The sequence below is a fragment of the Rhincodon typus genome, chromosome 5, assembly GCF_021869965.1.
Source record: "Rhincodon typus isolate 14 chromosome 5, sRhiTyp1.1, whole genome shotgun sequence".
NCBI classification, from domain to species: domain Eukaryota; kingdom Metazoa; phylum Chordata; class Chondrichthyes; order Orectolobiformes; family Rhincodontidae; genus Rhincodon; species Rhincodon typus.
In genome coordinates, this window is record NC_063336.1 from 1,786,184 (window position 1) to 1,803,037 (window position 16,854).

At 45.5% G+C, this 16,854-nt stretch overlaps 1 protein-coding gene across 1 annotated transcript in view; it reads left to right on the plus strand.

Moving 5' to 3' along the window:
* Nucleotides 1–1,748: 1,748 nt before the first annotated feature.
* LOC109921986 (WD repeat-containing protein 26-like) overlaps nt 1,749–16,854 on the plus strand; it is a 65,105-nt gene continuing 49,999 nt past the window's right edge. Inside the window, exon 1 of the mRNA XM_048596615.1 lies at nt 1,749–1,885. Coding sequence (XP_048452572.1) covers nt 1,749–1,885 — 137 coding nt within the window. The remainder of the gene's footprint in view (nt 1,886–16,854) is intronic.

Here is a 16,854-nt window from a genome sequence, read left to right on the forward strand (position 1 = left end):
TGCTTGATGTGGAAAGTCTTCTTGGGGCCTGGGATGGGGGTGAGGGGTGGGGTGTAGGGGCAGGTGTAGCACTTCCTGGAGTTGCAGGGAAAAGTGCCAAGTGAGGTGGGGCTGGAGGGGAGTGTGGAGCGGACAAGGGAGTCACGGAGAGAGTGGTCCCTCCGGAAAGCAGATAAGGGTGGGGAGGGGAAAAATGTCTTTGGTGGTGGGGTCGGATTGCAGATGGCGGAAGTGTCAGAGGATGATGAGTTGGATCCAGAGTTTGGTGGGGTGGTACGTGAGGACGAGGGGGATTCTGTTTTGGTGGTTGTTGCGGGGACGGGGTGTGAGGGATGAGTTGCGGGAAATGCGGGAGACACGGTCGAGGGTGTTCTCGACCACTGAGGGGGGGAAGTTGTGGTCCTTGAAAAACAAGGACATCTGAGATGTACGGGGGTGGAATGCCTCATCCTGGGAGCAGATGCGGCGGAGGCGAAGGAATTGGAAGTAGTGGATAGCATTTTTGCAGGAAGGTGGGTGGGTGGGAGGAGGTGTATTCTAGGTAGCTGTGGGAGTCGGTGGGCTTGAAATGGATATCGGTTTCTAGGTAGTTGCCCTGCAGCCCAATGGTATCAATGTGGACTTCACAAGCTTCAAAATCTCCCCTCCCGCTACCGCATCCCAAAACCAGCCCAGCTCGTCCCTGCCTCCCTAACCTGTCCTTTTTCCCACCTATCCCGTCCTCCCACCTCAAGCCCCACCCCCCTCTCCTACCTACTAACCTCATCCTGCCCCCTTGACCTGTCCGTCCTCCCTGGACTGACCTATCTCCTCCCTGCCTCCCCACGTACACTCCCCTTTACTGGCTCCATCCCCGCCTCTTTGACCTGTCTGTCTCCTCTCCACCTATCCTCTCCTCTATCCATCTTCTATCCGCCTCCCCCTCTCTCCCTATTTATTTCGGAACCCCCTTCCCCTCCCCCATTTCTGAAGAAGGGTCTAGGCCCGAAATGTCAGCCTTCCTGTTCCTCTGATGCTGCTCGGCCTGCTGTGTTCATCCAGCTCTACGCCTTGTTATCTCGGAGTACAGTGAAATGTTTTCAATGTTGCTACACACAGTGCCATCTTAGGTTCATGTATCTAGGTACAAAGACTTAAGAACAAGGTAAAAAGAAATAAGGAACAAAGTTAAAGGCTAAACATTATAGTCAGTCTGAGTATAGTGTACAAAAAAGAAGTAAAGTTTAAAGTTAAACATTACAGTCTTTCTTAATATTAAATAGAAAAGTAAATCTAAAAGTTCAACCATTGCAGTCTTTCTTAGGTGCTGAGCCCTGCTGGGACTGCACTTCCTACATGGGCTTGATTTCCTCTGCTTTGGCACGCTTTCCCCATGCTGGCTCGATCTCCTCTGTTATTGTCGTTGGTGCAGATGTCAGGAAATCTCCATCGCTGCATTGGATCTCAGACCGCCAAAGCCCCGATCCAGGCACAGTCTGTACTGATACTCAGCATTGCCTTTTGGTCCACGCACCAATCCTCAGCCTTTCCTTTGGTTCATGTGCTGGGCATCGAATACTCACTGAGAATCCCAGGTCAGGCCCCCAGCCACGCCTCACATTGGACATATAGCTGACTTGCAAATTCCACGAGCCCGACACCACAGCCACTACTGTTTCTCTCCAGAAGGTAAGTTAATAGAAAATAAACTTTAAAAAAAGTAAAACTGAAGAAAGGAGAAGATAAATGAGAAAAGGAGGAAAAAAGAAATGGAAGAAGAGGAGCAGACAGAGTGGACAAGCCTGCTCTGCCACAGTCTTGCAGAGATGCCAAAGGTCAATGGTCAGGTCAAAGGTGTGACCATGGGTACCTGCCTGGGCCCCAGTTATGCCTTTCTCTTTGTGAGGTACATGGAACATTCATTGTTCCAGTCCTGAAGATGGCTAATGTGGTATACTGCATCTGCTGTTCCCGTTGCGGCCTCCTCTACATCAGGGAAACCAAGCGGAGGCTTGGGGACCGCTTTGGAGAACACCTACGCTCGGTTCGCACTAAACAACTGCACCTCCCAGTCGCGAACCATTTCAACTCCCCCTCCCATTCCGCAGATGACATGTCCATCCTGGGCCTCCTGCAGTGCCACAACAGTGCTACCCGAAGGTTGTAGGAACAGCAACTCATATTCCGCTTGGGAACCCAATGGTATTAGTGTGGACTTCACAAGCTGCAAAATCTCTCCTCCCCCTACCGCATCCCAAAACCAGCCCAGCTCGTCCCCGCCTCCGTAACCTGTCCTTCCTCCCACCTATCCCCTCCTCCCACCTCAAGCCCCACCCCCATCTCCTACCTACTAACCTCATCCTGCCCCCTTGACCTGTCCATCCTCCCTGGACTGAGCTATCTCCTCCCTACCTCCCCACCTACACTCACCTTTACTGGCTCCATCCCCACCTCTTTGACCGGTCTGTCTCCTCTCCATCTATCTTCTCCTCTATCCATCTTCTATCCGCCTCCCCCTTTCTCCCTATTTATTTCAGAACCCCCATCCCCTCCCCCCATTTCTGAAGAAGGGTCTAGGCCCGAAACGTCAGCCTTCCTGCTCCTCTGATGCTGCTTGGCCTGCTGTGTTCATCCAGCTTTCTACACCTTGTTATCTCAGCTTGTGAGGTCTGGGGTTTTTTCAAGTTGGAACAACAGAATCAGCCTGAATGAGTGGGGTCAAACTCCCACAGAACCAAGATTTTAGTTTTAGCTTTCAGTAGCTGTGGGTTGTGAAAGCTGCTACATCTCTCTCTCTTTGCTACAGCTAAAAGCTGGCGTTCTCTTCCTGCTGCTGGAATTGCATGTGAGATAATCTATTTTACTGATTTTGCCTTTGCCAAGGCTATGTTTATGGGATGTTATTATATTAGAACAGTTGCTGTTTAGTAATTGAATAATCTATCATTCTGTTAAGTTTTCCAATAGAGGTAAGTTATTCAAATCCTTCTTTCTTTTGTTTGTATCTTAACTATACTGAATGAATAAAGTGTGTTTTGCTTCAAGCCCAGTAGTTTGACCAATCAAATTGCATCCAGACTGCAACGCCTGGCACTTGCCTTTAAAGTAAGAAAACGTTAGGGTGTAGGCTATCTCCTTGACAAGTTTTGAGAGGGTTTGGTCTGGTCCATAACATTCCCCCATCCCCCCGCACCTACCCCATCTTTGTATAAGTATCAACTTTTTCCTAGCTACTATCTGTTATGAAGAAGGATCACTGGACCCAAAAAGTTTTAACTCTGATTTCTCTCCACACATGCTGCTAGACCTGCTGAGTTTTTCCAACAATTTCTGTTTTTGTTTCTTTCTGGGATCTGATTTGTCCAATAGTACAAGTGTACTACTTTGTACTAATATAAATCATTGAATTTAATAGAAATCTATGCCTCTTTTAAAGAAATTGGTACATGGAGGTACTGGACATGAAACCATTGTGTTATGGTGAAGGTTATTGAATACATTGTAAATTCAAAATGGTTTTGAATGTTGCTCAGTGTTTTCTGGAATGAAAAGGCATTATAGTAGATTATTTGAAATCTTGACTAAGGCTGAACTGGGAGAGATACCAGTTTAATTGAAGGTACAAATTAAATCAGGATCTCATGAGGATGAAATGGTTAATGTTACTATGCAGCAATAAAATTAAAAGGAGGGAATTATGAGATGGAGATTTCACAGCTCGATTTGGCTAAGATTCAGTTAGAAATGAAATACCTTGACTTAGAGAGAGAGGAGAGGATGGAAAGAAAATGACAATGGAAATGGAATTTTAGAAGCTTAAAATTCAAAAAGAGAGAGAAATCAGATAACATGATTTTCAGAAAAAGGAGCTTAAAAGACAGAAAAAAGAAGAAGATGAGATAGTAGGAACTGCCGATGCTGGAGAATCTGAGATAACAATATGTAGAGCTGGATGAACACAGCAGGCCAGGCAGCATCAGAGGAGCATGAAAGCTGACGTTTTGGTCTGGAGGGGGGGAAGGGGACTCTGAAATAAGCAGAGAGAGGCGGGGAGGCGGATAGAAGGTGGATAAAGGAGCAGATACGTGGAGAGGAGACGGACAGGTCAAGGAGGCGGGGATGGAGCCAGTAAAGGTAACTTAAGGTTGGGGTGGAAGGTGTTAGTAAAGTGGATGAACTGTTCGAGCTCCTCGTGGGAGCACGATGCGGCGCCGATACTGTCATTGATATAACAGAGGAAGAGATGGGGGATGGGGCCAGTGTAGCTGCAGAAGAGTGACTGTTCTACCCTATCTACCCTCCCTTGACCTCTTCATCTCCAACTGCCATCGAGACATCAGTCGCCTCAACTGCTCCACCCCTCTCACCCACTCCAACCTCTCCCCCATAGAACGTGCAACCCTCCGCTCCAACCCTAACCTCACTATAAAACCCGCGGACAAGGGTGGCGCAGTTGTAGTATGGCGCACTGACCTCTACATCGCTGAGGCCAGACGCCAGCTCTCTGACACCGCCTCCTACTGCCCTCTTGATCATGACCCTACCCCCGGCCACCAAAACATCATCTCCCAGACCATCCACAACCTCATTACCTCAGGCGAACTCCCACCACCCACAGCCTCCAAACTCATCGTTCCCCAACCGCGCACTGCCCGTTTCTATCTCCTTCCCAAAATCCACAAACCCGACTGCCCTGGTTGACCCATTGTTTCTGCCTGCTCCTGCCCCACCAAACTTATCTCCATTTATCTCGACTCCATTTTCTTCCCCCGGTCCAGGAACTCCCCACCTACGTCCGTGATACCACCCACGCCCTCCACCTCCTCCAAAACTTCCGATTCCCTGGTCCTCCACACCTCATCTTCACCATGGACGTCCAGTCCCTATATACTTGCATTCCCGATGCAGATGGCGTAAGGGCCCTCTGCTTCTTCCTCTCCCGCAGTCCCGACCAGTCCCTCTCCACTGACACCTTTATCCTCTTCGCTCAACACGTCCTCACCCTTAACAACTTCTCCTTCAACTCCTCCCACTTCCTACAGACAAAGGGGGTGGCCATGGGTACCTGCATGGGCCCAAGCTATGCCTGGTTCTTCGTAAGATACGTGGAACAGTCCCTCTTCCGCAGCTACACTGGCCCCATCCCCCACCTCTTCCTCCATCATATTGATGACTGTATCGGTGTCACCTCGTGCTCTCACGAGGAGCTCGAACAGTTCATCCACTTTACTAACACCTACCACCCCAACCTTAAGTTCACCTGGACCATCTCCGATACCTCCCTCTCCTTCCTGGACCTCTCTGCTTCCATCTCTGGCAACCACCTGGAAACCGATATCTATTTCAAGCCTACTGACTCCCACAGCTACCTAGAATACACCTCCTCTCACCCATCTTCCTGCAAGAATGCCATCCCCTATTCCCAATTCCTTTGCCTCCACCACATCTGTTCCCGAGATGAGGCATTCCACTCCTGTACATCTCAGATGTCCTCGTTTTTCAAGGACCGCAAGTTTCCCTCCACAGTGGTTGAAAACACCCTCGGCTCATCTCTTGCATTTCCCACAACTCATCCCTCACACCCCCTCCCCGCAATAACAACAAAGACAGAATTTCCCTCGTCCTCACGTACCACCCCACCAACCTCCGGATTCAACGCATCATCCTCCGCCACTTCCGCCAACTGCAATCTGACCCCACCACCAAGGACATTTTTCCCTCCCCATCCTTATCTGCCTTCTGGAGGGACCGCCCTCTCTGTGATTCCCTTGTCTGCTGCACGCTCCCCACTAGCCCCACAACCCCTGGCACTTTTCCCTGCAACCGCAGGAAGTGCTACACCTGCCCCTACACCTCCCCCCTCACCTCCATCCCAAGCCCCAAGAAAACATTCCACATTAAACAGATGTTCACCTGCACATCTGCTAATGTGGTCTATTGTATCCGCTGTTCCCAATGTGGCCTCCCCAATTTGGGGAAACCAAGCGGAGGCTTGGACACCACTTTGTGGAACACCTGCACTCAGTTTGTGACAAACGACTGCACCTCCCAGTCGCACTTCAACTCTCCCTCCCACTCCTTGGATGACATGTCCATCCTGGGCCTCCTCCAGTGCCACAAGGATGCCACCCGAAGGCTGCAGGAACAGCACCTTATATTTTGCTTGGGAACCCTGCAGCCCAATTGTCTCAATGCGGACTTCACAAGCTTCAAAATCTTCCCACCCTCGACCTCATCCCAAAACCAACCCAGCTCATCCCCGCCTCCTTGACCTGTCCGTCATTTCTCCCACCTATCCGATCCTCCCATCTCACTGACCAACCCCCACCCCACCTCCTACCCACCCAGCCTCATCCCCACCTCCTTTACCTTCTGTCTTTCCTTGACTGACCAACCCCCATCCTAACTCCGTCACCTTTACTGGCTCATTCCCACCTCCTTGACCTGTCCGTCTCCTCTCCACCTATCTGCTCCTTTATCCACCTTCTATCTGCCTCCCCCCGCCTCTCTATTTATTTCAGAGTCCCCTTCCCCTCCCCCATTTCTGAAGAAGGGTCCAGCCCCGAAGCATCAGCTTTCCTGTTCCTCTGATGCTGCCTGTCTGCTGTGTTCATCCAGCTCTACACATTGTTATCTCTAAAAAGATGATTCTGTTTCCAATGATGCATTGGGCAAGGATTTTTCATTGATTTTGAAATGGAAGATCAGAAGATGAAGTGATCAAAACATGTTTGGACCTTAATGTTATAGTGTGTCTTGATAGGTACACCTGTGAATCTGTACATTAGTTTGTTAGAAGAGCAATCTGCAGACTATGAAGCTGTTAAAAGTGCAACACCAAATGCTTATGAGCTTGTTCCTGAAGTTTACCAATTTACATTTAGGAAAACAAGAAAGAAACCTAATCAGATATTTGTAGAATTTACAAAGGAAAAGGTATTTCTGAAGAAGGGTCTCGACCCGAAACGTCAGCTTTCCTGCTCCTCTGATGCTGCTTGGCCTGCTGTGTTCATCCAGCTCTACACTGTGTTATCTCTATTGCTGTAGGATTCCTGGTTTTGAACATCAAAGTTAAAGAAACAAAATTGAGAACATAAGTGAAGTCATCATTATGGAAGAATTCAGCAATAGTATTCCAGTAGCCTTAAAACTGATTTAGATGAGCATTAGTATAAAAAAATTGTGAACCAGTAGTTCTGGAGGATACAAATGATACTTCTCACACTTACGTCTCAGTAGTTGGTTATATGGGAATCCACAAGGAAGTTAGAAAAATGTAAAATCTGCAGACAGAAGAGGTACCAGTTTTAGTGAATAAACAGAAGAATGCCAAAATGATAAAGTGGAAACATAGAAGTTGAAAGTGGCTATCAACTTCAGTGACCTGGAGAGAATGGCCTCACATTCCTAGAGACTTAAGATGTCACTCCTGCATCAGTCATAGTTTTATCACTTCTTAGGAAGACAGGACCTGCATCAACACTGCACGATGCTCATCATTCAATTGGAGTTGGGGCCAAAAAACTCTGGTCCTCCTGAAGACCTCAAATATCCTGAGGGGCTCTAACACTGCAACCACATTTTGAGCAGGGTGCACCTCAACCTCCGCAGTGGTCTGCTGCTTCCCCTGGAGTTCCCATCAGCCCTGGTCCTTCTGCATCCACCTTTGACTTCTTAGGAACGCATCCACAGCTACCACAATCCCACCATCAGCAGGGCACGGGACCTGCAGTAGAAATTACTTACATTGGAAACTCAAAGAATGAAAGATGTTCTTAAGTCTCCTATCATCCAGCAGATGTAGTTCCTGCACTTTTGCCCATCAAACTGACCTGACTCCACACACCTTGGGCATTGCCCCAGCCATTCTGCAGTTTTTTCTACAGGTAGTTCTCCTGTAAAGTGATAATTGCATTCTTGCATGACCTCACACTACAGAAAATCACCATTGAAAATCATGTTATAGGGAAATTGATATAGAAAATCGCTATACCTGGACAGCAGAAAGTTCGTGTTCTCCAAACAGCATCCACTATTCATCAATTGCATTATAGCCAATTAACAAAACACGCATTATAGCAGAACTACATGTATTACCTCGATAACACAGTGTGGAGCTGGAGGAGCACAACAGGCCGAGGAGCGCAACAGGCCAGGCAGCATCAGAGGAACAGGAAAGTTGACGTCTCGGGTCGGGACCCCTCTTCAGAAAATGATTTCAAGTGTAGTCTTCAAGTGAGATGAGATTAGAGTTGAGCAATGACTGGACCAAGGAACTCATTTTCAGAAGTGAAGAAGTAGGCTGGAATCTTTTATGCACTTAATCCTGACTAGAAAGACAAGCCAGCAGCCTCTCTGTTTCCTGTTTGTGAAATACCTCCACAGAGGCTGGTATCCTATCACCAAGTTCCCCCTTATTTACATGTGGAAAGTCCTTGACGCTGGCACAGCCTCGTCAGAGTCAGCACCCAGAGTGTCAGAATCTCTGACACTCTTCTTTGTATCTGTCAGCCAGGGCTCCCTGATTGGACCCAATAAATATCCCCAATCAGGAAACTCACATTCTATGAGGTCAAGCTGGCTGACCTTGTTACAACGTCTACAGTTTGATCAGGGAAGCTGTGGGATGTGGGGTGGAAAGTGAGGACAAAGGAAATCCTACTGTGATCTAGGGGAGACGGGAAAGAGCGAGGCTAGAAGTTTGGAAAATGGGTTTAGATTCCCAACAGGAAAAGAATAATCAATTTTGGTTCCAATTTTCACTCTTCTCTCAATTTCCTCTGCATGACTGACTCTTCCCTTCCTTGACTTCTTTATTTCTATTTAAGGTGATGTGCTGTCTACTAGTAATCATTTAAAACCTACTGAACTTCCACAGCTAATTTGACTACACTTTCTCAAGCTCTGCTTCCTGTAACTCCATTACATTCTCTCAGTTTTTCTCTTCCCATCACATCTGTTTCAATTGTATTACCTTCAACAATTGTACTTTTGACATCTTCCTTTTCCCTGAAACAAACATTTCCCCCTGCACTTCACCTCACCCCACCCAGCTGTGGTGGACAGAGCCCTCAACCATATCCAATCCACTTTCCACACTTCTGGTCTCACCCCTTCCCCTCACTCCTCGACCATAGTAGGGTTCCCTTTGTCCTCACTTTCCACCTCATCAGCCTGTATATTTATAGCATCATCATCCACAGTTCCTACAATTCCAGCATAATGTCACCACCAAATACACATTTACCTTTCAGTCAGCATTCCAAAGGGACCATTCCATTCATGTAACTCTGGTCCATTTCTCTATATCAACACCTCATTCCCCTATCACAGCATCTTTCCAATTAATCAAAGGAGATATAGCATCTGTCCTTTTACCTCTCCTCTCCTCACATCCAAGCCCCAAGCACTTCACCAATGATTTACTTCTGGTGATGGAACAGATATGTACTTGTTTTAATCTAGATCGCAGTATTTGTTACTCACAACAAGGTCTCCACTACACTGGGAAAGACAAATGCAGATTTGGGTGAACACTTTATGAATACTCTGTTCAGTCCACAAACATGACCATGTCCATCTGGTTGCTTGCCATTTTAATACTCCATCTTGCTTTCACGTTCATAGCTCTTTCTCTCACCAGCTGCAGTACTCCAGTGAAATTAAAGACAAGTTGAGGGGACAGCTCTTCATTTTCTGCTTGAGTACTTCAGCTTTCTGGAGTCAACACTGTGTTCAACAACTTCAGACCAAGAACTCTGTCCTCCATTTTGTACCAAACAGGGGGATTTCTCATGGTGTTGCTTTCAATGCAGCAGACCTGTATTCTACTATTAACACCTGCTCCATATCTTTTTTCTCTCTACAACCATAGCCACTCCCTTCGAATTTTGTTCTGTGACACTTCTGTTCTCTAATCTCCTTTGATCTCTAATCTCTCCCTGATCTTCTCTTCTGTTCCACTTGCTCCTCCTCACTTTTTTGTGCAGGAGAAAACCCATCATTCTTCCAGCTCTCTCATGCCATTTCTGTCCAATTCCTTGCATTCTCTCAACTAGGGGAGGTGATGGCCTAGTGGTATTATCACTGGACTGTTAATCCAGAGACCCAGACAATGTTTTGGGGACCCAGGTTCAAATCCCACCACAGCAGATGGTGGAATTTGATTTCAATAAAAAAAATCTGGAATTAAGAGTCTAATGATGACCATGAATCCATTGTTGATTGTCAGGAAAAAAAAATCTGATTTACTAATGTCCTTTAGGGAGGGAAACTGCCATCCTTACCTGTTCTTTATCCATACCCACAGCAATTTGGTTGACTGTTAACTGCCACTTGGCAATAAATGCTGGCCCACCCAGCAATGCCCACATCCTTGAATGAATTTTTTAAAAATGATCAAACTTTTGCCCAGTATTTGTCGGATGCCAAAACTCCATTGAAGTGGTTCTGCTGATGTAAACTTGCCACATTATGTTGTCATTTGACAAATATTATGTACTGTTATTCCAGGTGTTCCCCTGTGAGCAGTCAAATGAAAGAGAGAGGTAGTACCTCTACTGACATTAGTACAATTTGGGTTTGAATTAAGAGCACAATTAGGGAAGAAAATGAAACCCATTAAGATGGCTTTTCTTCAATCTCAATTCAATGTGCCTTCTCACCATATCCTTTAACAATCTCACTGACATTGTTTCAGAGGCCTAGTTACCATAACACAAATCAATGACAAAAGTTAGGCCCTAATCCTTTAGCCTGGATTTCTAATTTTCACAGCAGTGAAGGCAGAAAACCAAAACACCAGCACCTGGCAACTTGATCCCCACCATCCCCCACCCTAGGAGTTCCTACACAGAAGCAACAATCTCTGCTGTTAACAATTTGAGTAATACTAAAAGAATCCAAAGACTGTACCTAGGTATATGTGACAATAATAAATCAAATCAAATCAAAAATGAACTCAGTCTAGTGCAAAGCAGCTTCGAAAATTTGGTGTGGGTCTGGGTGAGTATTGGAGAGGGGAAACATGGGGAAAATGAATTGTAATGAAAGAGTAAACAGAAAATGGGCTGTGGGATTTGTTTCAAGTTCTGGGCCTACAAACACATGATATGCAAAATGATGTAATGTATTGTAAACTCCAATTTGAAAATGCTTTGACAATAAGGTGAAGGGAAAGAAAAATGAAGAGAGAACGAATAGAGGAATTATAAGGGAGAGGTAAGGTAGAGAGTAGAAAAGAAATGAAAAAATAATAGATGTGTAGGTGTGCTGTTAAGTAAAGGAATGAAGGACACACCTACAGCTCAAATTTCAAGGGCCATTCTTCAGTTGTCAACTTTCTGGGAGCTTTGACAACTTATTTAATTTGTTAGAGGGATCACCACCAAGATGAAACATTGAGAGGCATAATAAGATGCACAGTAAACTTGGATAGACAGGGACTGTTAAAGTATAATTCAGAAACAAAAGGGAGAAGTTGTGGCCAGTGTGAGGCAGTTTAACATGGGTTTGGATTGCCCATTTAAATGCACAGAGTGAGGCATCTAATCTACATTTAAGTCACTGCATTAGTCTATAATATTGGTAGCAACAGAGGACTGACTCAAAGAATGAAGGACTGGGAACTTAATGTTCCAAGGTAAATGATGTGTAGGAAAGAAAAGCATGATCCTGAGAAAACTTGACCAGGTGGATGTGGAAAGGATAGTTCCTGTTGTAGAAGAATCGAGAACTGGGGATCTTTGTTTAAAAATAAGGGGTTGCCTATTTAAGACAGAGATATGGAAATGATTTTTTCTCCTGGGAGGTTGTGAGTCTTTGGAATTCCCTTCTTCAAAAGGCAGTGGATGTACAATCTTTAAATATTTTAAAGGCAGAGGTAGATATATACTTGATTACCAAGGGAATGAAAGATTATCAGGGATACACAGGAATGCAGAATACAGGTTAAAATCAGCTCAGCTATGATCTTGTTGATAGGTGGAGCAGGCTGAAAGGGCTGAGCGGCTTACTTTTGTTCCTTGTTTGTGAAACAGAAAAAAGGAGCGTGGTATAATAACATAAAATACATTTTTCTTATTATTCCATGTGTGTCACATATTGGTGTGTTATAAGTAAAGCCAGCATTTATTGGGAGCATTTAGGGATGGCAACCTGTAAAGAATGAAGTGCTGCAGGAATCAATTATGTAGATAACTTAGATGAGGAAAGGGAATGTACTGTTGCCAAGTTTGCAGATGACATAAATATTAGTGGGAAGGCAAGTGGTGAAGATGACTCAAAGAGTCTGCATTGGGATGTAGACAAGTTAACTGAGGAAGCAAAATCATGCAAGACAGAAAATAATGTGGAAAATGTGAGATAGTGCTCCTTGGCAGGAAGAATAGAAGAGCTGAATGTAACTTAAATGGAGAATGATATCGTTAAGGATAGGAGACTGTGCATAAATCACAAAAATTTAGCATCAAGTTCAAGAGGTGGGGCAATAGGGGAGGTAAATGGAATACCACATATAAACATAGAACATAGAACTGTACAGCACACTACAGGCCCTTCGGCCCATGATGTTGTGCCGAAGTTTTACCCTAATCCTAAGGTCTATCTAACCTCCACCCCTACCTTTACTATCATCCATATGCCTATCTAATAGCCGCTTAAATGCCCCTAATGAGGCCGACTCCACTACACTCTCCGACAATGCATTCCACGTCCCGACCACTCTCTGAGTAAAGGACCTACCTCTAAAATCTCCCCTATATCTACCTCCACTCACTTTAAAACTATGCCCCCTCGTAATAGCTATCTCCACCCTAGGAAAAAGTCTCTGGCTGTCAACTCTATCTATACCTCTGATCATTTTGTACACCTCTATCAAATCACCTCTCATCCTTCATCGTTCTAAAGAGAAAAGCCCCAGCTCTCTTAACCTTTCCTCGTAAGACCTTCCCTCCATTCCAGGCAACATCCTGGTAAATCTCCTCTGCACCTTTTTCAATGCTTCCACATCTTTCCTGTAATGAGGCAACCAGAACTGGACACAGTACTCCAGATGTGGCCGAACCAGGCTTTTGTATAGCTGGAGCATAACTTCACGGCTCTTGAACTCAATCCCTCTATTAATGAAAGCTAAGACACCATACGCCTTCTTAACAACTCTATCCACATGGGTGGCAACTTTCAGGGAACTGTGGACATGAACCGCAAGATCCCTCTGCTCCTCCATACTGCCAAGAATCTTTCTGTTAACCCTGTATTCTGCTTTTAAGTTTGTCCTACCAAAATGAATCACCTCACACTTTTCAGGGTTAAACTCCATCTGCCACTTCTCAGACCAGCTCTGCATCCTATCAATGTCCCTTTGTAACCTAGAATAGCCCTCCGCACCGTCCACAATGCGACCCACCTTTGTATCGTCCGCGAACTTACTCATCCTCCCTTCCACTCATTCACCCAAATCATTTACAAAAATCACAAATAGAAGAGGACCCAGAACAGATCCTTGTGGTACACCACTCGTAACTGAGCACCATGTTGAATATTTTCTGTCCACTACCACCCTTTGTCTTCTAAGGGTCAGCCAATTCTGAATCCAATCTGCCACATTTCCCCCTATCCCGTGCCTTCTTACCTTCTGCATGAGCCTACCATGGGGAACCTTATCAAACGCCTTACTTAAATCCATGTATACCACATCCACTGCTCTAACTTCATCCACGTGTTTGGTCGCCTCTTCAAAGAATTCAATAAGGTTTGTGAGGCATGATCTCCCCCTCACAAATCCATGCCGACTATCATGAATCAAACTGTGCCTTTCCAAGTGAACATAAATCCTATCTCTGAGCCCTTTCCAATAATTTGCCCACCACTGACGTAAGACTAACTGGCCTGTAATTTCCGCGGTTATCCCTATTCCCTTTTTTGAACAGGGGAATGACGTTTGCCTCTCTCCAATCTTCCGGCACTATACCTGTGGACAGTGAGGACGAAATGATCATCGCCAAAGGCCCTGTAATCTCTTCCCTCGCTTCCCATAGAATCCTTGGATAAATCCCATCAGGCTCGGGGGACTTATCTATCTTCAAGTACCTCAAAATTCCTAGTACATCTTCCTTACTAACATCGACCTTCTCTAGCCTACGTGCCTGTTTCACAATGTCCTCCTCTACAACTAGGTCCCTCTCAGTTGTGAATACCGAAGAAAAGTATTCATTAAGGACCTCTCCTATCTCTTTAGGCTCCGTGCACAAATTCCCTTTGCAATCCTTGATCAGCCCTACCCTTTCTCTGGTCATTCTGTTATTCCTCACGTACGTGTAAAAAGCCTTGGAGTTTTCCTTGATCCTACCTGCCAAGGTTTTCTCATGCCCCCTTGTAGGTCTCCTAAGCCCTTTCTTCAGCTCCTTCCTGGATAACTTGTATCCCTCTGGAGCCTTTTCCGTTCCTTGTTTCCTAAACCTTACATAAGCATCCTTCTTCCTCTTAACCAGTTGTTCGGCCTCTGTTGAGAACTAAGGCTCCCTCACTCGACCGCATCTTCCCTGCCTGCTCGGAACAAACATATCGAGCACACGCAGTATGCATTCCTTAAACAATCTAGACATTTCTATAGTGCTTTTCGCTGACAGCATCTGTTCCCATTTTATGTTACCCAGTTCTTGCCTAACAGAATTGTAATTACCCTTCCCCCAGTTATAAACCTTACCGTGCTGTATGTACCTATCTTTTTCCATGATTATTGTAAAAGTAACAGAGTTATGATCGCTACCGCCAAAATGTTCTCCTATCAACAGGTCTAACACTTGGCCCGGTTCATTGCCAAGCACCAAATCCAAAGTGGCCTCTCCTCCTGTTGGTCTATCTACATACTGTGTCAAGAATCCTTCCTGAACGCACTGGACAAAATCCGCTCCATCTCAACTATTACAACTAAAATGTTTCCAATCAATATTTGGAAAGTTGAAGTCACCCATGACTACAACCCTGTGACTTCTGCACTTTTCCAGTATCTGCCTGCCAATCCACCCCTCCACTTCTCTGCAACAATTAGGGGGTCTGTAAAAAACCCCCAACAAAGTGACTGCTCCTTTCTTGTTCCTGACCTCAACCCAAACTGACTCTGTAGACTTATCATTCTCGAACTGCCTTTCAGTAGCTGTTATACTAGCCCTTACTAGCAATGCCACTCCCCCACCTCTTTTTCCACCCTCCCTATTTCTTTGAAAGCATCTAAATCCCGGAACTTCCAAAAACCATTCCTGTCCCTGAGTTACCCAAGTTTCTGTAATGGACACACATCGTAGTTCCAAGTACTGACCCATGCTCTAAGTTCATCCGCCTTATTTCTGATACTTCTGGCATTGAAGTATACACACCTCAAGCCATCTCTGTGTCCACAATTACGCTCCATCGACCGCATTTCTTTATTAACAAGCTCACTCCCTGTTGTGTCTGTTGGAAGGCTGAATACCTCATCCTCTGAGTTACAAATCTGGTTCCCCACTCCCTGCCAATCTAGTTTAAACCATCCTGTATAGCTCGAGCAAACCTCCCTCCTGGGATATTTGTGCCCTTCCGGTTCAGGTGCAACACGTCCTTACTGTACAGGTCCCACCTTCCCCAGAATGTGCTCCAATTATCCACATAATGGAAGCCTTCTCTCCTACACCAGCCCTGTAGCCACGTGTTTAGCTGCACTCTCTCCCTATTTCTTACCTTGTTATCATGTGGCACTGGTAATAATCCAGACATAACTACCCTGTTTTTCTGGACTTCAGCTTCCAACCTAACTCCCTGTACTCGTTTTTCACATTCTCTGTCCTTTTTCTACTTATGTCATTGGTACCGATGTGTACCATCACTGCTGGTTGCTCACCCTCCCCCTTAAGGATCTTGAAGACATGGTCCGAGACATCACGGACTCTGGCACCTGGGAGGCAACATACCATCCGTTCATCTCGTTCGCGTCCACAGAACCGCCTGTCTGTGCCTCTTACTATTGAATCCCCCACTACAATTGCTCTCCGATTCTCCCCATCAGGAAGGATTCCTGACACAGTATGTAGATAGACCAACATGAGGAGAGGCTACTTTGGATTTGGTGCTTTGGATTTGCTCCCCATAGAAACTACGACCTGCTCCACCATTCATTATGATCATGGCTGACATCCAACTCAATAGCTTTCCCCCATATCCTTTGATCCCTTTAGCCCCAAGTACTAACTCCAACATTATACAATGTTTTACCCTTGACTGCCTTCCCTGGCAGCGAATTCCACAGGCTCATCACACTGGGTGAAGACGTTTCTCCTCATCTCAGTCCTAACTGGTTTACCCTGTACTTTTAGACTGTGACTCCTGGTTCAGGCTTGTTTCATTATGAGGAACATGCTCCTGCATTTTTTGTTTCTAGCCCTGTTAGAATTTTATTTATAGATCATTTTATAGGTCATCTTCACCACTTACCTTCCCACTAATATTTATGTCATCTGCAAACTTGGCAACAATACATTCCCTTTCCTCATTCTTCTTAAGTCCAGTGAATATAATCCTACTCGATTCAAGCTCTCCTCATACATTAGTCCCACCATCCCAGGAATCAGTCTGGTAAACCTCACAGTACTCCCTCTTTAGCAAGAACATCTGTCCTCAGATAAGGAGACCAAAACTACACACAACATTCCAGGCATGGTCTCACCAAGGCCCTGCATAGTTACAAGAAGATATCCTTGCTCCTGCACTCAAATTCTCCTGCTCTGAAGGCCAACATACCATTTGCCTTCTTTACTGTCTGCTCATAAAAGATTATTGAGCAAAGGAAAGGCACATAGGGAGTAATATATTGCCATTGCTTGAGAATTAGTTGACAGACAGGAA